This window comes from Mustelus asterias, chromosome 3 (genome assembly GCF_964213995.1).
Source record: "Mustelus asterias chromosome 3, sMusAst1.hap1.1, whole genome shotgun sequence".
NCBI classification, from domain to species: domain Eukaryota; kingdom Metazoa; phylum Chordata; class Chondrichthyes; order Carcharhiniformes; family Triakidae; genus Mustelus; species Mustelus asterias.
In genome coordinates this window covers 153,391,791-153,412,655 of record NC_135803.1, presented here as the reverse complement: position 1 = coordinate 153,412,655, position 20,865 = coordinate 153,391,791, and the positions used below count along the sequence as shown (strand labels likewise).

General features: G+C 49.2%; 1 protein-coding gene across 1 annotated transcript in view; it reads left to right on the top strand.

Moving 5' to 3' along the window:
* Nucleotides 1–20,865, top strand: part of LOC144491732 (plexin-A1-like) — a 524,825-nt gene that overhangs the window by 346,714 nt on the left and 157,246 nt on the right. Inside the window, exon 11 of the mRNA XM_078209962.1 lies at nucleotides 17,289–17,385. Coding sequence (XP_078066088.1) covers nucleotides 17,289–17,385 — 97 coding nt within the window. The remainder of the gene's footprint in view (nucleotides 1–17,288; nucleotides 17,386–20,865) is intronic.

The following is a 20,865-nucleotide window of genomic DNA, read 5'->3' as shown; positions in this document are numbered from 1 at the left end:
CTGATCACCACTTCAACAGGCGTTTCTGTCCCAGCCCCTGCAACCCCTATGGACTGTCTCCACCACCACCACCATGCTGAGGTCTTAGTCTTCATTGTGTCAGCTTGTTGGCCGAACAGCAAACACGTGTCCACTGGTGGGGAATGGAGGAGGAAACTTGGCCCCTATCTGTCACCGTCTGGAAGTTGCTGCAGGTTGGCACTGGCTAATTGCCCACCAAGATGCTGTTCACGCACTGGTTATAATGTGGCCCAAAAAGCAGACAGAAAGAACTTGCAGAGTGAGAGCCAATAGAATGTGGGTACACCTGCACCTAGGATTTGAGAACATTGTAATTTACTGAAAGGATTTAAGTTTTATGTTTTCAGTTTATTTTACTAGTGTCACAAGTAGGCTTACATTAACACTGCAATGAAGTTACTGTGAAAATCCCCTAGTCGCCACACTCCAGCGCCTGTTCGGGTACACTGAGGGAGAATTTAGCATGGCCAATGCACCTAACCAGCATGTCATGCGAACTGTGGAAGGAAATCGGAGCACCCGGAGGAAACCAAACAGACACGGGGAGAACGTGCAGACTCCGCACAGACAGTGACCCAAGCCGGGAATCGAACCCGGGTCCCTGGCGCTGTGAGGCAGCAGTGCCAACCCCTGTGCCACCACACAGCTTTCTCCACAGTGCAGTGCAGAAAGGAGGAAGTTTACCAAGAGGTCAGCTGGCTTATATCAAATCAGGAACACAGCATAGGAAACTTTGAGGTGACCTGGGAAGGTGATCTGAATGAAGAGGAACTTGCAGTGAAGCAGCACCTTTCACTGTCCAGGGGAGGCAGCCTGTGAATTCCTACACGAAGGGCCCCGCCCACCGGCAAGGCCAACATTTATTCCCCATCCCTAATTGCCCATAAATTGGTGGGTTGCCAGGCCATTTCCGAGGGCAGTTAAGAGTCAACCACATTGCTGTGGCTCTGGAGTCACGTGTAGGCCAGACCAGGGTAAGGACGGCAGATTTCCTTCCCGAAAGGACATTAGTGAACCAGGTGGGTTTTTACACCAATCGATGATAGTTGTCATGGTCACCATTACTGAGACTTGCTGCATAATTCCAGATTTATTAATGGAATTTAAAATCCACCAGTTGACTTGTTGGAATTTGAACCTGTGACCCCAGAGCATTAATTTGGGCCTCTGGATTACTAACCTAGTGACATTACCACGATTCCTCATCCTCCTACACTCCAGGGATAAAAGTCCCAGCCTATCCAGCCTCTCCTTATAATTCAAACCTTCCAGTCCTGGTAAAATCCTTGTAAATCTTTTTTGTATTCTTTCCAGTTTAATCGCATCCTCCCTATAGCAGGATGACCAGAATTGTACACAGAACTCCAAATGTGGCCTTACCAATGTCTTGTCCAGTTGTAACATAACGTCCCAACTCCTGTACCCAATACACTGACCGATGAAGGCCAGAGTGCCAAACATCTTCTTCACCACCCTGTCTACCTGTAACGCAACTTTCAAGGAACGATGGACCTGCACCCCTAGGTCTCTCTGTTACAATGCTGTTCAAATGCAGCCTGGCCATGATGCCCCTCATGGTCCAATAGCCTAGGGTTCCCCATTTGATTGGTGATTTGGGCGGCGGGGGGGGCGGGGGGGGGGGGGGGGCGGTGATGGGGAACAATGGGGTGGGGAGGTGGTGATGCTGGTGGTTGGGAAGGAGAGGGGAGCCCAGGCTGTACCCCAGAAAGGAGCAACCGCTTTGGAAGATGGGGGGGGGGGGGGGGGGCGATCGTTGAAGGTGCAAAATAAAGAGTCCAGTACTCAGTTGAAAGTGAAATGAATGTACGGTGTCACAGGACTCAGTCCCAGTGGACAGAATTGCTGCATTGTGAGTGCTTTGGAGATAAGTTGGAGGATAACAAATTTATTTCATTCTGGCTGTTTAGACAAAAATCACATCAAACAAATCCTCGTGATGGGCCATGTCCGGTATGGGTTGACACGAATAAGTTTGATTAATTGGAAGACTGGCATTGTTTGGCCCTCTCTGTCTCTCTCTCTTTATTTACTGCCACACACACACATCGCTGGAGCACTCCATCCTATCCTCCAATCCTTTGCCTCGTTGTGAAGCAGGGTGAAAGGGAAAGCTTGACATATTTCATTTTCCGAAAGCTCGTTCGCATTGTGTTCTTTACCGTGGGTGCGAAACAGTCCTTGACCCAACCGGGGGGTTGGGGGGGGGCGGGGGGGGGGGGCGGCGGGGTGGGGGGAGAATCATAGAATCCTACAGTGCAGAAGGAGGCCATTCGGCCCATGGTGCTGTGAGGCAGCAGTGCTAACCACTATGCCACCGTGCCACACCAAAGTGATTGGTGCTTCGAAAGTTGGGAAAGTTGACTGGGGGCAGCACGTTGCTATTGGACTGTCTTTCTTGATGCTGGAAGGCTGTAGGTTGTCCAGATCTCTGAAGCAGACAGGAACAGGAGGGAAGACTGCTACACAGCGCAGGCACTTCAATTTGATTTGATTTGATTTGATTTATTATTGTCACGTGTTAGTATACAGTGAAAAGTATTGTTTCTTGCGCGCTATACAGGCAAAGCATACCATCCATAGAGAAGGGAAGGAGAGAGTGCAGAATGTAGTGTTACAGTCATAGCTAGGGTGTAGAGAAAGATCAACTTAATGCAAGGTAAGTACATTCAAAAGTCTGACAGCAGCAGGGAAGAAGCTGTTCCTGAGTCGGTTGGTACGTGACCTCAGTCTTTCGTATCTTTTTCCCGATGGATGAATGTGGAAGAGAGAATGTCCAAGGTGGGTGGGGTCCTTAATTATGCTGGCTGCTTTTCCGAGGTAGCGGGAAGTGTAGACAGAGTCAATGGATGGGAGGCTGATTTGCGTGATGGATTGGGCTACATTCACAACCCTTTGTAGTTTCTTGTTGCCTTGGGCAGAGCAGGAGCCACACCAAGCTGTGATACAACCAGAAAGAATGTTTTCTATGGTGCATCTGTAAAAGCTGGTGAGAGTTGGAGCTGACATGCCAAATTTCCACCAATCAGCCTCTTCCTGTCAGGTAGCTGCTTTCGTGACTCTCAGGCCCAGGAAGTGGAAAGAGCAAGAGAAATGTCAATCCCCACACAAGCGAACGTTTACGAAATCCTTGATGCGATATCAAAGTATTTTTCATGTTGTAAAAGAGTGATTGCAGTCATGGAGATGTCTCATCGTCAGAACGTGACTGCTACTGTTGTCTTTTGACAAGTGAAAGTGCCGCCGTTTGTTTTGAATTTGACACCTGCCCTTTAGATCGCAATCTCAATAACCTTTGCTGTGCAGGAAATGACAGCGAGATGATTGGAGATCAGGCACCCAGCACCTCATTTGGAAAGGTCAGACTCGAGATCTGCATTTTGAAGATGGGGTAATGCACGTCACCAGTTTATTGAGTGCATTGCTCCTTATGCACTCACTAGTACTCATACTCGATGTATCACAGCTTGGTATGGCTCCTGCTCTGTCCAAGACCGCAATAAACTACAAAGGGTCATAAACGAAGCCCAGTCCATCACTCAAACCAGACTCCCATTCATTGACTCTGTCTACACTTCCTGCTGCCTCAGAAAAGCAGCCAGCATAATTAAGGACCCCATGCACCCCGGACATCCTCTCTTCCACCTTCTTCCGTCGGGAAAAAGATACAAAAGTCTGAGGATACGTACCAACCGACTCAAGAACAGCTTCTTCCCTGCTGCCATCGGACTTTTGAATGGACCTACCTCGTATTAAGTTGATCTTCCTCTACACCCTAGCTATGGCTGTAACACTACATTCTCCACTCTCTCCTTTCCTTCTCTTTGAACAGTATGCTTTGTCAATATAGCGCGCAAGAAGCAATACTTTTCACTGTATACCAATACGTAGAATCATAGAAATCCTATAGCGCAAAAGGAGGCCATTCAGCCCATCGAGCCTGCACCGACAGCAATCCCACCCAGGCCCCTATCCTCAGGCTAAAGGGATGATCCTTTAAAACAGAGATGAGGAGGAATTTCTTCAGCCAGAGAGTGGTAAATCTGTGGAACTCTTTGCCGCAGAAGATTGTGGAGGCCAGGTCATTGAGTGTCTTTATTCAGAGATAGATAGGCTCTTGATTGATAACGGGATCAGGGGTAATGGGGAAAAATCAGGAGAATGGGGATGAGAAAAATATCAGCCATGATTGAATGGCGGAGCAGACTCGATGGGCCGAGTGGCCTAATTCTGCTCCTATGTCTTATGGTCTTATCCCTTGGTATTTACCCTTGGTAGTCCCCCTGACACTAAGAGTAAATTTATGTGACATGTGACAATAATAAATCAAATCAAAACTCATCCTATTAAATTGTGCAGCACACAATGAGGATGTTCGGCCCATCATCTTTGGACTGTTGGAGGAACCGGAGCACCCGGAGGAAACCCACGCAGACATGGGGAGAAAGTGCAAACTCCACACTGGTAATCGCCCAAGGCCGGAATTGAACCTGGGTCCCTGGCACTCAATCCTACCCGCTGCTCTTGCCTCCATAGCTCTGTAAATCTTTCCTCAGCTTCAGCTGTTTATCTACTGGCCTTTGGGGTGATGCTACTGCCCTTGCTTCTACCGGGCAGTGCATTCCAGTTCACAGTTACTTGCTACGTGATTTTGTTCCTTTGTGTAACCTCTCCTTTTGACAATAACTTTAAAATCAGCCCGTGAACCAACCCTCCACAGATCCAAGATTGTTAACAGTGGTCTATCGCCATCGTTCAGGAAAGACTGAAGAGACTGGGGCTCTTTTCAGTAGCACAGGGAAGGCTGACCTGACAGACCTCTTCCTGATTTATGGAAGAGTTTGATGGGGTAGACAAAGAGGTTTCTTGTGTCCCTGTGGTTTCAATTCGTGCGTGTGACCAGAACTAGGATTCATAAATATCAGTCGTTGCTAATAAATCCAACTGGGAAACTTTGTCACCCAGAGAGTGGTCAAATGGGCCAAAATCCTGGAATTCCCTCTGTAACAGCACTGTGGATGTAACAAGAACAGAAGATGCTGGAAGATCTCAGCAGATCTGGCAGCATCTGTGGAGAGAGAAGAGAGCCAACGTTTCGAGTCTGGATGACGTTCCGTCAGATGACCTTTGGTTATTCAGACTCGAAACGTTGGCTCTATCCTCTCCCCACAGAGGCTGTCAGACCTGCTGAGATTTTCCAGCATTCTCTGTTTTTGTTTCAGATTCCAGCATCCGCAGTAATTTGCTATTACACAGCACTCTGGCTGTACCCACATCACATGGTCTGCAGTGTTTTAAGAATGATGTGGAGATGCCGGCGTTGGACTGGGGTAAACACAGTAAGAAGTTTAACAACACCAGGTTAAAGTCCAACAGGTTTATTTGGTAGCAAAAGCCACACAAGCTTTCGGAGCTCTAAGCCCCTTCTTCAGGTGAGTGGGAATTCTGTTCACAAACAGGGCTTATAAAGACACATTGTAAAGACAAATTGAGTCTGTGTCTTTATAAGCTCTGTTTGTGAACAGAATTCCCACTCACCTGAAGAAGGGGCTTAGAGCCTCGAAAGCTTGTGTGGCTTTTGCTACCAAATAAACCTGTTGGACTTTAACCTGGTGTTGTTAAACTTCTTACTGTGTTTTAAGAAGGCAGCTCACGACCACCTTCTGAAGGGCAAACAGGGATGGGTAATAAATGTTGGTCTATCCTGTGACGCCCACATCACACGAGTGAATTAAACTAAATATGGAACGTGCTGCCACAGGGAGCACTCGAGATGAGTAGATACACTTAAGTGGAAACTAGATAAGCTCATGTGCTGATGGGGTGGGATAAAGTTGTCTGGAACCAGAATTAGACCATAGGACGTAGGAGCAAGAGTAAGCCATTTACAACACTGCTTAGGATCTATCTGTTTGACTCAGCTTTCGGTGAGCTGAACTAGTATCTCCTCATTTTTTTATTTTTATTATAGAATGCTGACAGGGCAAAAGGAGGCCATTCGGCCCATCGAGCCTGCACTGACCACAATCCCACCCTGGCCCTATTCCTGTAACCCTCATTTACCCTGCTAATCCCCCTGACATTAGGGTCAATTTATCATGGCCAATCTACCAAACCAGCACACCTCTAGGACTGTGGGAGGAAACTGGAGCATCCGGAGGAAACCCACGCAGACACGGGGAGAACCTGCAAACTCCACACTTTTATGCCATGTAGTGGTACTGAGTGTTGGGGCGTCTTGTTGAAGTTGTACAAGACATTGGCAAGGCCACACTTGGAATACTGTGTGCAATTCTGGTCACCCTATTATAGAAAGGATATTATTAAACTAGAAAGAGTGCAGAAAAGATTTACTAGGATGCTACCGGGACTTGATGGTTTGAGTTATAGGGAGAGGCTGGATAGACTGGGACTTTTTTCTCTGGTGCGTAGGAGGCTGAGGGGTGATCTTATAGAGGTCTATAAAATAATGAGGGGCATAGACAAGGTAGATAGTCAATATCTTTTCCCAAAGGTAGGGGAGTCTAAAACTAGAGGGCATAGGTTTAAGGTGAGAGGGGAGAGATACAAAAGTGTCCAGAGGGGCAATTTTGTCACACAGAGGGCGGTGAGTGTCTGGAACAAGCTGCCAAAGGTAGTAGTAGAGGCGGGTACAATTTTATCTTTTAAAAAGCATTTAGATAGTTACATGGGTATGATGGGTATAGAGGGATATGGGCCAAATGTGGGCAATTGGGATTAGCTGAGGGGTTTTAAAAAAAAGGGCGGCATGGACTAGTTGGGCCAAAGGGCCTGTTTCCATGCAGTAAACCTCTATGACTCTATGAGTGTCTCTATGACCCTTTTAGAATCCACAGAATCCTGACATGACAAAAGGAGTCCATTCGGCCCATTGAGTCTGCACTGACTTTCCGACAGAGCATCTTATCCAGGCTCTTCCCCTCTGCCCTATCCCCATAACCTCACACATTTACCATGGCTGATCCATCCAACCTACAGATCTTGGGACACTAAGGATCAAATTAACATGGCGAATCCACCATAACCCCATGCATTTACCCTAGCTAGTCCCCCTGACACTAAGGGGCAATTTAACGTGGCCAATCCGCCTAACCCGCACACCTTTGGAGTGTGGGAGGAAACCGGAGCCCCCGGAGGAAACCCAGGCAGACACGGGGAGAACGTGCAAACTCCACACACACAGTGACCCGAGGCCGGGGATCGCACCCGGGTCCATGGGGCTGGGAGGCAGCAGTGTCAACCACTGTGCCACCGTGCCGCTAGGGTCCCCAGATCCGAAGATCTGACTCTGCGCCTCTTCCAGAGAGGGTTAAACCTCCTGCCGACTGCCTGTGCCTGACGGTTCCCTCCCCACCCCTTCCATATTTTATCAGAGAATGAAATGGGAGATGCAGCAATAAGGGCCCAGACAGATGCAGCCTCAATACACGCCAGCGGATGAGAATGGGCAAATGAGACTTGTCAGACGACAAATTGAAAATGCCAATTTCACTTAGACTTCAGTGTTTCTCTTCTTGGCCAAGTCCTGTGCGTTATTTCATGTGTAAATGAATGGCCTCCCCCTGGATAATGCAGTGCAGTCAACAGCTCCTTGAGGTACGATTTTATATGGAAGATAGGTTGTGTGGGGTGGGGGTAGGGGGTGGGGGGGGGAGACAAATGCCTCAAGAAGATTATCGAAGATCTGAAGAGAGAGGCTGGCATTTGAAGATTGAGTCTCCACGAAAATTACATGTCCTTAGTGTCGATCTTCAGTTCACCTTCCAAGAGGCTGCAGCTCATGAATAACAAAAGTACCTGTTTCCAAGGGTAGTGAAGGCTGTTTTAATACTCTGGAGTGTGTCGTTTTGTAACATGTGGCCTTTATTTTATTGCTTCTCTTGTTCAATTACACAGATCTTTGTGCGCTCTTTGCTGAGTTAGCAACGCAGTGCCAGACAGCAAAACTGGACCTCTCGCCTGGCTGGACTTCTCCTTTTCAAACTAATCATCCTTTATCACGTCTAAAAGTTGTTTTAAGGAACACTTTGTCCCTCTGAATGGGCTGGGCTGTGCAGCTCAGCAGAAGTCCCACTGGCCTCTTGTTCTGTTCTGAACTCCAAGGATAAACAATTCACTTAGCGATAGAGAATGAGCGTGGGGGTGGAGTTTGATTGCTCTGCTGAAGCGCCAGCACAGACAAAAGTGGCAGAATGGCCTCTCCTGGGTGCCAGGATTCTGTGATCGGGCGGCACGGTGGCACAGTGGTTAGCACTGTTGCCGCACAGCACAAGGGACCTGAGTTCGATCCCCAGTGGCTTGGGCCACTGTCTGTGCGGAGTCTGCACGTTAGAGTCTTTGATTTGATTTGATTTGATTTGATTTATTATTGTCACATGTATTAACATACAGTGAAAAGTCATAGAGGTTTACAGCATGGAAACAGGCCCTTCAGCCCAACTTGTCCATGCTGCCCCTTTTTTTAACCCCTATGCTAGTCCCAATTGCCTGCGTTTGGCCCATTTCCCTCTATACCCATCTTACCCATGTAACTGTCTAAACTCTTTTTAAAAGACAAAATTGCACCCGCCTCTACTACCTCTCCCCGTGTCTGCGGGGGTTTCCTCCGGCTGCTCTGGTTTCCTCCCACAGTCTGAAACATGTGCTGGTTAGGTGCATTGGCCATGCTAAATTCTCCCTCAGTGTACCTGAACAGGCTCTGGAGTGTGGCGACTAGGGGATTCTCACAGTAACTTCATTGCGGTGTTAATGTAAGCCTGTTTGTGACACTGATAAATAGATAATAAAACAACTTCCTCCTTGAAGACACTCCTTAAAATGTAGCTCGTTGACCAAACTAAATATTTCCTTAAGCGGCTGTGTCCAAGTTTGTTTAATAAACCTCCAATGCGCTCCCTCAGGCTGCTTTACTGCATTATAGGAGCTACACAAATGCAAATTGTTGTATAACTGGTCACTTGATCTTTTCAATAAGCAAAATGCTGTGTTCGCTGGAATCTGTAACAAGAACAGGAGGCACTGGGGAAGCTCAGTTAGTCTGGCAGCATCCGTAAGGAGAGAGTAAGCAGAGTTAACATTTCGAGTCCAGAACTGATGCGTCCCCTGTTCTTGCTGCACTTAATCTCATTGTTGTTTGTTGTGTGTGAGAGCTGCTTTGTATCAACTGCTTGCTGGGTCTGTCATAAGCAACAGGGAACACTCAAAAATGCTGCATTGGCTTTGGGGATGTGAAAGGAGGTATATAAATGCAGTTTTCTACCCTTAAAATAGAATCCCAAAAATGCAGGAGGAGGCCATTTGGCCCATTGAGAGCCTGTGCTGTCAACAATCCCACTCAGACCCAATCCTTGTAATCCCTTCTATTTACCTTGATAATCCTCCTGACTCTTAACGGCAATTTAACATGGCCAATCCCCCTAACCTGCACATCTTTGGATTCAAAGGGGCAATTTAACATGGCCAATCCTCCTAACCTGCACACCTTCGGACACTAGGGGCAATTTAGTATGGCCAATCCACCAATACACCTTTTGATGTATTTCAGACATCAGAGGGACGTTTTTTACACAGAGGGTGGTGGGGGCCTGGAATGCGCTGCCAAGTAGGGTGGTGGAGGCAGGCACGCTGACATCGTTTAAGACTTACCTGGATAGTCACATGAGCAGCCTGGGAATGGAGGGATACAAACGATTGGTCTAGTTGGACCAAGGAGCGGCACAGGCTTGGAGGGCCGAAGGCCTGTTTCCTGTGCTGTACTGTTCTTTGTTCTTTGTTCTTTGTTCTAACCTGCACATATTTGGACACTAGGGTAAATTTAGCATGGCCAATCCCCCAACCTGCACATCTTGGGACACTAAAGGGCAATTTAGCACGGTCGATCCACCTAACCTGCACATATTTGGACTGTGGGAGGAAACCGGAGCATCCGGATGAAGCCTGTGCAGGCACGGGGAGAATGTGCAGACTCCACACAGACAGTGACCCGAGGCCGGGAATCGAACCTGGGTCCTTGGTGCTGTGAGGCAGCAGCGCTAACCACTGTGCCGTCCCTGGTTTCATGGGAGGAGCAAGGATATGACACGGGAAGAGAGGACGAGGAGTAACTTTTAGAAGTGGATCTATTGCTGCTGTTTAGTCTGCGGGATATCCCATAACAGTGCATTATCCTGAGTGACTCCATTGTTGCAAGTTATTATTGGGGCTTATGTTCCTCTTGATGGATTCAAGGCATGAATCATTCATTTAATCTCTTCTGACACGACTGTCATTTTCTTTAAAGTGGCTTCGAATTCCTCTCTGAAGGAGGTCATTAACTGTCAGCAAAAATTCCAGCTTCCCTGGGCCTATTGATCGGATGCTAGGCAGTGTGCGCTGAGCCGAGTCCTGAAAGACGATTTAACAGGAGATGATCTGAAATCATTGGGATGGCGCTGCGTTCGACCTCGACACCACTCTTTGCTGGGTTTTGCCTGTGCTCCGTTTTGAAGGCGGCAACTGACATAGGGAGAGGGGTTGGGGGAGGGGGTGTCATGGGAGTGTGTGTCCCAGAGCAGGGGGTTAGCGGAGGGTGGGGGTGGAGGGGGGGGGGGGGGGGTGGGGTGGGGTGGGGGGGTGGAGGAGGTGGGTGCCTCAGAGCAGAGGGTGGGCAGGGGGTTGGGAGTTGTGTGTCCCAGGGCAGGGGATTGGCAGGGAGGGAGGGGGGGGTGAACCAGAGCAGGGGGTTGACGGTTGTGGGGGGGGGGGGGGGGGGGTTGGTGGAGGTGTGTGTGTGTGTGTGTGCGTGCCCCAGAGCAGGTGGTTGGCGGGGAGAGGGGGGGGTTGTCCCAGAGCAAGGGGTTGGCCGGGGGGGCGGGGGTGTCCCAGAGCAGGGGGTTGGCAGTTGTGGCGGGGGGGGGGGGGGTTGGTGGAGGTGTGTGTGCGCGTGTCCCAGAGCAGGTGGTTGGGGGGGGGGGGGGGGGGTGGTGGGTTGTTGTCCCAGAGCAAAGGGTTGGCAGGGAGAGGGGGGGGGGGGTGGGGTGTCCCAGAGTAGGGGCTTGGCGGTGGTCCTCCATGACTGCTGGGCTTCCTGGACATTCTGTCTTTCACCTCGGGCGAGGCTGGGCTATGAATGTCGATGGGAGGTGGGGAATGGCCAGGGGGGTGATGGGGTTCAATGCCAGTTATCCTTTTGTTGCTGAGCAGCAATTTAGCATGGCCAATCCACCTCACCTGCACACCTTTGGAGTGTGGGAGGAAACTCACGCAACACGGGGAGAAGGTGCAAGCTTTGCACAGTCACCCAAGTCCGGAATTGAACCCGGGGCCCTGGCGCTGTGAAGCAGCAGTGCTAATCACCGTGCCAGTGGAGTGTTTTGGAATATTTTACAGAAGGCAGTTGTTGTACGTGTTTACAGCCGCGCCCGAGTGTCCGTTGGGTGTCAGTTTGAGGTGTCCAAGGACTGTGAACGCATTAACCAGACTGAGGTCTGGGACTTGACGCTGCGCTGTAATGTTTGGATTCGCCACATCAGCTATTAAACCCAAAGATCCTTCTCTCTCCCTCTCCGGGTATTGGATCCCATGGCGATGGGCTACTTGTGTCTCAGCCAAGGTCCATCAAAAAACGGACCGATCTTTTGTTTGAGTTGCTGTGGGATCTTGCTGTGCACAAATTTGGCTCCTCTTGAGTGTTGGTGCCAGTTTGCTCTTCAGAAGCAGAGGATGAGGTTTGGGATGCGCGGAGGGGGTGAGCAAATGCCAACTCTTCACTTCCAAACTCTTCCCTTCCGACATAGAATCCCGAGAGTACAGAAGGAGGCCATTCAGCCCATCAAGTCTGTACCAACCACAATTCCACCCAGGCCCTATTCCCGTAACCCTCATTTACCCTGCTGATCCCCCTGACACTCGGGTCAATTTTGCACGGCCAATCAACTTAACCTCCACATCTTTGGACATGGGTCAGTGATTAGCTGGAAGCCTCCCTCCCACCTCCTCCCTGCCTCACCTCACGCTCTCTCCTGCCCCTTACCCATCCCACCCTCCGCATCCCCGAAGGTGACATCTTCAATCCCAACACCTCGACCCAACTGAGCTCAACCTCTGTGGCACTGACCACTGTTTGAATGTGTTGTGAATGGGATGTTCATTGTATTTTTTTATGGGATGTGGGTGTCGCTGGCTGGGCCAGCATTTATTGCCCATCCCTAATTGTCCTCAGGAAGGTGGTGGTGAGCTGCCATGTTGAACCGCTGCAATCCCTGTGGTGTTGGTACACCACACCTCACCCTAACCCTACCTGGTTAAGATACCCAAGCATTTATAAAGAGAGCTTGCTGGGACATGGGGGTTGGTAAGTAGGAAGAATAGAGGCATGGACTATTTTCTAAACGGTGACAAAATTCATAATGCTAAAGTGCAAAGGGACTTGGGAGTCCTAGTCCAGGATTCTCTAAAGGTAAACTTGCAGGTTGAGTCCGTAATTAAGAAAGCAAATGTAATGTTGTCATTTATCTCAAGAGGCTTGGAATACAAAAGCAGGGATGTACTTCTGAGGCTTTATAAAGCACTGGTTAGGCCCCATTTGGAGTACTGTGAGCAATTTTGGGCCCCACACCTCAGGAAGGACATACTGGCACTGGAGCGGGTCCAGCGGAGATTCACACGGATGATCCCAGGAATGGTAGGCCTGACATACGATGAACGTCTGAAGATCGTGGGATTATATTCATTGGAGTTTAGGAGGTTGAGGGGAGATCTGATAGAAACTTACAAGATAATGAACGGCTTAGATAGGATGGACGTAGGGAAGTTGTTTCCATTAACAGGGGAGACTAGGACGCGGGGGCACAGCCTTAGAATAAAAGGGAGTCACTTTAGAACAGAGATGAGGAGAAATTTCTTCAGCCAGAGAGTGGTGGGTCTGTGGAATTCATTGCCACAGAGGGCTGTGGAGGCCGAGACGTTGAGCGTCTTCAAGACAGAAATTGATAAATTCTTGATTTCTCGAGGAATTAAGGGCTATGGGGAGAGAGCGGGTAAATGGAGTTGAAATCAACCATGATTGAATGGTGGAGTGGACTCGATGGGCCGAATGGCCTTACTTCCGCTCCTATGTCTTATGTCTTATGGTCTAAGGAGGCATGTAATGCTACATTCTGTAAATAAACCTATTATCAAGAAAGGTATTAGTGTCTACTTTCACGCACCACCATCTGACTGGAAATCGGACTAACGTGGGTCTTAGTACTGAACACTGCGAGATCCTCCCCCACCTTAAACCCCTGTGACTGAACACCTAACCCTGCTTCCTGGCTGAGGTGTTGATGTCGAGCTGATCACTCTTCACGTTGTCTACTCGTGTCCATGAGGTGGCCAAGTGGAGAATCATCACCAGAGTCAAGAGGAACAGGCCAACATTGTGGAATATTCATCCACCTGCACTCTGTTACACTGTGTACCCATCTCCACAAACATCACGCTTTCCCTCTCTTCATTCCCCGCCATTCACTTCTGTTACCCTTTCTATCTTTTCTCTCTTTTTAACTGTTCCTGTTTTTCTCTCTCCTTCTGTCTTTATGTTTTATTTGATGGTCTCCCTTGCTTCTGTGTTTGATCTGTCCCTCGCATTTCCTCTCTTTCATTCTCTTTCTCACTTTCTCTTTCTCACTTCGCACCTTCCCTTTCACTTTCTCTTATTCTCTCACTCTCATTCTCTCTCACGCTCTCTCTCTCGTTCTCCCTCACATTCTCTCTCTCTCACATTCTCTCTCTCTCATTCTCTCGTTCTCCCTCACATTCTCTCTCTCTCACATTCTCTCTCTCTCATTCTCTCTCTCTCTCGTTCTCCCTCACATTCTCTCTCTCTCTCACATTCTCTCTCTCTCATTCTCTCTCTCTCTCGTTCTCCCTCACATTCTCTCTCTCATTCTCTCTCTCTCTCTTTCACATTCTCTCCCACATTCTCTCTCTCTCTCATTCTCTCACTCGTTCTCTCTCACTTTCTCTCGTTCTCTCACTCACGTTCTCTCTCTCACATTCTGTCACATTCTCTCCGTCACGTTCTCTCTCGTTCTGTCTCATATTCTCTCTCTCTCTCTCTCTCTCATTCTCTCTCTCGTTCTCTCTCTCATTCTCTCTCTCGTTCTCTCACACACACACCCTGAAGTTTTACAGACACCAATAAGGTGCATTTAGGGAGATGTTTTGAGCTAAACCAGATAAGCCGGATCTAAGGGAGTTGTACGCAGTTTAACTGGAGCTTAGTGAATTCTTGTACTAGTCTGCCACCTAGTGTTGGAAATCATAATTCAGACCATATTCAAAAGGAAATTGCACCAATTTCTGATTCAGCACAGGGTACAGGGATATGGGTTTTGCGAGGAATGGTTATTGCTGAGAGTGGTAGTTCTGGTTAGATGAACCTCTCCTGTGCTACTGAGTGATAGAGGCCAGGGAATTTCCATGTTCACTCCCTGATCTGTGCTGGGTCAACAGAAAGGAGTCTGGAATTGGCCACAGCACCAGATAGGTTACTAAACCTGGCGGCAACCAGTGACCTGGCCTGGAAGGTGGCTCAGTGCACACATCTGAGAGGATAGGCTTGGCTGCAATACATATTCTGCACACGCACATACAATCTCTCTCACATCCCTACCCTACACGCATACAAGTGCACACATGTACCCTGCACACACACACACACGTACCATCCACACACACACAAGTGCACACACATACCAGTACACACACACACAAACACACACACACACACATGTATCATGAACACACTTAGACTTAGAACAGTACAGCACAGAACAGGCCCTTCGGCCCACGATGTTGTGCCGAGCTTTATCTGAAACCAAGATCAAGCTATCCCACTCCCTATCATCCTGGTGTGCTCCATGTGCCTATCCAATAACCGCTTAAATGTTTCTAAAGTGTCTGACTCCACTATCACTGCAGGCAGTCCATTCCACACCCCAACCACTCTCTGCGTAAAGAACCTACCTCGGACATCCGTACTGTGCACACACATAAGTGCGCACACATACCAGTACATACACACACACACACACGTACCATAAACACACGCAAGTGCCCTGCACACACATGCGTGCGCTGCACACACATGTACCATGCACACACACCTTGCACCCCACTCGTTGCCTCGGCTTAAGCATGAGGTACGTCCACTGGGGTACCATGTGAATGCTGGTGTCTGTCCAATCCATCCCGGAGGCCGTCAGGGTATCCATGAAAGGGGGGGGGTTGTGGGCGGGGGGGGGGGGGGGGGGGGGGGTGGGGGGGGGGGGCGGTGGTTGGCGAAGGGTGGAATTTGTATTTCTTAAACGGAGGGGTCCTGGTTTGCTGTGCACAAATTGGCTGCCGCACTTCCTGTGACTGCATTCCAAAAGTATTTCATTGGCTATGAAGTGCTTTGAGGTGTCCGGTGATTGTGCGAAGCACGATATAAACACCAGGCTTTCTTTCCACCTTCGGGCTGGGAACAGAATTTTTGCACATGGCCGACTTGCGCACCGGGGCACAACCTCCTTCCGCCCTTCAAACCGTGGGCGCTAAACCTCCACCGCACTGCGCCCCCCCCCCCCCCGATTCTTCTCATTCGGGGCGGGTTGCATGTTGGAGACAAGCTAGAGGGATGGCCAGGTGCCAGTTAAATAAACGACAAACACTGGCTGGTGTGTATTGTTTAAACCGGATCTCTCCTGATGTCACCGGCCTGTTTGATGAGATAATTCAACACAGAGAAAAATCTGAAGCTGCAAATCCGAGTACGGTCACTGCACAATCTGATTTGCAAAGCACATTCCAGAATGGCATTTAACTGAAACGCGACGTCCTCCTTCCTTCTCCATTCTTCCTCCACATATTGGAGCACAGGACGGAGGAGCAGCAGGAGGCCATTCTGCCCCTTTGAGGCTGCTCCTCCGTCCAATTTCCCGGGGTGGAAGTGTCAATTACAAGGGGAGGGCACAGGTTCAAGGTGGGAGGGGCAGCCTTCAGTTATGAGCTGAGGTGAGTGGCAGACCTACTGTTGTTGAGTGAGGGGGCAGTGGCAGAATAAAACAAAACAGCAATAAAGTAACCTTCAGTATCTTATCATGAAAGGACAGTCTGGGGACGATCTTACCAAAACAATTCCAAGTGCCGAATGAGCATGAAACGGGAGAGAATCGGGCCCATTTTCTGGGTGAGGCCCCAGATGCTACCTTATGGCACTGAATAAAAAATAGAGCAAAGTGTGGTTCTCGCCATTAGGGGGCGTGGACAGAGTCTATTCATGCCGGGAAGCCAGCTGCAGCCTGCTAGTGGGTGCTATTGCGCATGCACCCTAACTCCCAGTGCACTATGTCAAGGGTACATAGTGCATTGGGAGGTTTTCACTCCCCCACGCAGACACAGGGACATGTGCAAACTCCACACAGTGGCCCAAGCCGGGAATCAAACCTGGGTCCCTGGGGCAGCAGTGCTAACCACTGTGCCACCATGCCTCCCACAGTCTGAAAGACGTGCTGGTTAGGTGCATTGGCCATGCTAAATTCACCCTCAGTGTACCCGAACAGGCCCGGAGTGTGGCGACGAGGGGATTTTCAAAGCAACTTCATGGCAGTGTTAATGTAAGCCTTACTTGTCACACTAATAAGTAAACTTTAAAACTTAAAATATTAAGCCCATCCGTGCTTGTGTCACTCCTTGAAAAATGGGGTGGCCATTTTATGCCCTGCAACACCTTCTCAAACAGTAATGAGGTGATTCTTGTAAATCAGATAGGATGAGGGGCTTGCTCCCTCCAATGAACGCCTCCCATAGTCACGAGGCTAATGCACCCCTCCTTCTGTATGGCTGAAAAGAGCAACATGTTGCCGAAACTCATCAGGACAAATGCAAGAATGCCAAATTTCAAAGGATCACGCCAGTTTGTGCTACAGGGTGTTGATTGGTAGGTAAGTCGACTTTGATTGGCCGAGACATTGCCACGTGGAAAGCAATGGGGAACTATTGGCTCCCGGGTAATTCCAAAAGGCACCAGGTTTGAACAGATTCCTTTTGTTTGCAGACGATGGGTCCCCGCTTTATGAGTGTATGTTGGTTCTAGCACGAGTAAAGGAGCTGGTTGTTAGCGAAGCTGCTAACGCATTCAGGGTTACTCAGTAAGTGCTGCCGTTTCGTGGAATGCAACAGTAGACACCCACACTTGCTAATCCCACTTTGTCTTTTTCTTCCAGTACACTTATGAAGGAAACGACATCAGCGACCTTCCTGTGGATCTCTCTGTTGTGTGGAATGGGAATTTTGTCATCGACAACCCTGCAAACATTAAAGGTACACCCAGCAAATTAAAGAAAGCATGTTCCTCCACGGGCATCACTGATATCTACACATCCTGAGACCTCGTTAATGAGGCCTGCGGCTTTAAACAGGATGTACCTGGAGACAGCCATGTTTGCAAATGTTGGCTGAAGGAATTGAGTTGATTAAAAAGGAAGGCTTGCATTTATGTAGCACCTTCTACAGCCTCAGGATGCACCACAGAACCTTACATCCGCAGTGGTGTTTGGGCATATTGTCACTCTTGCAATGTATTTGATTTGATTTGATTTATTATAGTCATATGTATTAATATACAGTGAAAAATATTGCTTCTTGCGTGCTATACAGACAAAGCATACCATTCATAGAGAAGGAAAGGAGAGAATGCAGAATGTAGTGTTGCAGTCATAGCTCGGGTGTAGAGAAAGATCAACTTAATGCGAGATAGGTCTATTCACAAGTCTGATGGCAGCAGCAGGGAAGAAGCTGTTCTTGAGTCGGTTGGTACATGAGGGCGGCATGGTAGCACAGTGGTTAGCACTGCTGCTTCACAGCTCCAGGGTCCCGGGTTCGATTCCCGGCTCGGGTCATTGTCTGTGTGGAGTTTGCACATTCTCCTCGTGTCTGCGTGGGTTTCCTCCGGGTGCTCCGGTTTCCTCCCACAGTCCAAAGATGTGCGGGTTAGGTTGATTGGCCAGGTTAAAAATTGTCCCTGAGATGCGTAGGTTAGAGGGATTAGCGGGTAAAATATGTGGGGGTAGGGCCTGGGTGGGATTGTGGTCGGTGCAGACTCGATGGGCCGAATGGCCTCCTTCTGCACTGTAGGGTTTCTATGATTTCTATGACCTCAGACTTTTGTATTTGTCTCCAGGAAGCTCCCATAAATAACAATCTAATATATTTCAGTGATTTTGTCCGAGAGTTATTTTTTTTAATGTTCATTTAGCGATGTGGGCATCGCTGGCTAGGCCACCGTCTATTACCCATCGCTGAATGCCCGTCAGAAGTTGTTGGGTGAGTCGCCTTCTTGAACCACTGCAGTCCGTGTGGTGTAGGTACACCCACAATGCCGTTAGGGAAGGAGTTCCAGAATTTTGACCCAGTGGCAGTGAAGAAACGGTGATATATTTCCAAGTCGGGAGGGTGAGTGGCTTGGAGGGGAACCTCCAGGTGGTGGCGTTCCCAGGTATCTGCTGCTCTTCCTCTAGGTGGGAGTGGTCATGGGTTTGGAAAGTGATGCCTAAGGAACCTTGGTGAGTTCCTGCAGTGCATCTTGTAGCACACTGCTGCCACTGTGCATCGGTGGTGGAGGGAATGGATGTTGAAGGTGGTGGATGGGGTGCTAGTCAAAAGGGTCATTTTGTCGTGGGGTGGCACAGTGGCACAGTGGTTACCACTGCTGCCTCACAGCACCAGGGACCCGGGTTCAATTCCGGCCTTGGGTGACTGTGTGGAGTTTGCACATTCTCCCCGTGTCTGCGTGGGTTTCCTCCGGGTGCTCCGGTTTCCTCCCACAGTCCAAAGATGTGTGGGTTAGGTTGATTGGCCATGCTAAATTTCCCCTTAACGTCAGGGGGATTAGAAGGGTAAATACCTGAGGTTATGGGGATAGGGCCTGGTTGGGATTGTCAGGGTAGACTCGATGGGCCGAATAACCTCCTTCTGCACTGTAGGAATTCGATGATTCTGTTCTATGATTCTATGATGTGGAGCTTCTTGAGTGTTAGAGCTGCGTTTGTCTGGGATTCTTTGTGGATGGGGTGTCCAGATTATTTGGAGGATAGGATATAGGAGCAATCGGAGGCCATTCAGCCCTTTTGAAGCTTCTCCTCCATCCAATTTCCCAGGGTGGAAGTGTCAATTACAAGGGGGCACAGGTGAGAGGGGAAAGTTTAAGGGAGATGTGTGGGGGAAGTTTTTCACACAGAGAATGGTGGGTGTCTGGAACGCACTGCCAGAGGAGGTGGTGGAAGCAGGCACATTAGCAACATTTAAGAGGCATCTGGATCGGTGCATGAATAGGGAGGGAATAGAGGGATACAGACCGAGTGAGGGCAGAAGGTATTTTTTTGTTTAGTTGGGGTACCAGGATCGGCACAGGCTTGGAGGGCCGAAGGGCCTGATCCTGTGCTGTACTTCTCTTTGTTCTTTGTTCTTCAATGGGATGATGACATGGGGGAGAATTCCCCAGGCCATCTTCAAATAGCTCGGGGGGATTTTTAGGGGGTGATTCTCCCAAAAACGTTCTAAGTGTCAAATTTGCCTGAAACCTGGAGTAAATCCCGCTGTTTTCTTTCAGGGGGAGTTTAAAAAAGAATCTCCAACACTCTGTGCACTGCAGAGACCACGGGGGGCGGGGGGTCCCGATTTCCCCCTACCTCCCCTCCATTCAGTCCAGTGGAGTCATGCCACCAGCTCGTGGGGAGCTGGGGAGCTATACTAAACCCCGCTGGAGTGAACTACTCCTGGCAGTGGGGACAGGCTAGCGGGCCCAGAGACTTGAGTCCTGAGCCCGCTAATTATATTTAAATGGCATTGAAATGTCCTCCTGAATAACTAATGCAGCTCTGTGCCTATTTTGGCGTGGGGGGGGGACATGCTCGGGGCCATACACTCAGCGAGGATCGCGCTAATCCGGCCCCGTTGAAATCTCCTGGCCCGCTGCACTAATGTCCATCTGTGATGACAGAAATGCCCTTGGTTTAAGATCTCAAATGGAAAAACAGCAACTCTGCCAACGTGACACTCTCTCGGAACCCATGGCACGTTTTGTGCCAATTACCCTATGGCGGCACAGTGGTTAGCACTGCTGCCTCACAGCGCCAGGGACCGGGATTCGATTCCTGGCTTGGGTCACTGTCTGTATGAAGTTTGCACATTCTCCCCGTGTCTGCGTGGGTTTCCACCAGGTGCTCCGGTTTCCTCCCACAGTCTGAAAGATGTGCTGGTTAGGGTGCACTGACCCGAATAGGCGCTGGAGTGTGGCGACTAGGGGAATTTCACAGTAACTTCATTGCAGTGTTAATGTAAGCCTTACTTGTGACTAATAAATAAACTTTACTATCTTTGGCCATCCTGGCTTGATTTGGGATCACTCAAACCCTCATTGTGTGTAGGTTGTTTACAGTCAGATGGAGTCCAATTTAGGCGGCGAGGATGAGAATCAGCGATAACCTGCATTTCTGCAGCTATACATTGAAAGATGCTTCATCAGCGGCTAACCTGATGGTGAGGAGTACTGGGATATGAGGGAGTCTGAGAGGAAGAGAGAGAGAGGGGTGCTGTAATAAGTCCTTGGAGGTGGAAGTCCCTGCAGCAAAATTCCTTTATTTACAAGATCCAACAACACAATACAGAGTGTTCTCAGTGAGCAGTCCACATCCGGAGTGCCAGAGGAACTGACACGCCTGTTTAACGACAGAACATGGGGCTCCCTGATTGGACCACCAATTTGGCCTTTAATCAGGGAGTTCATATTCAAGCAGGCCCACC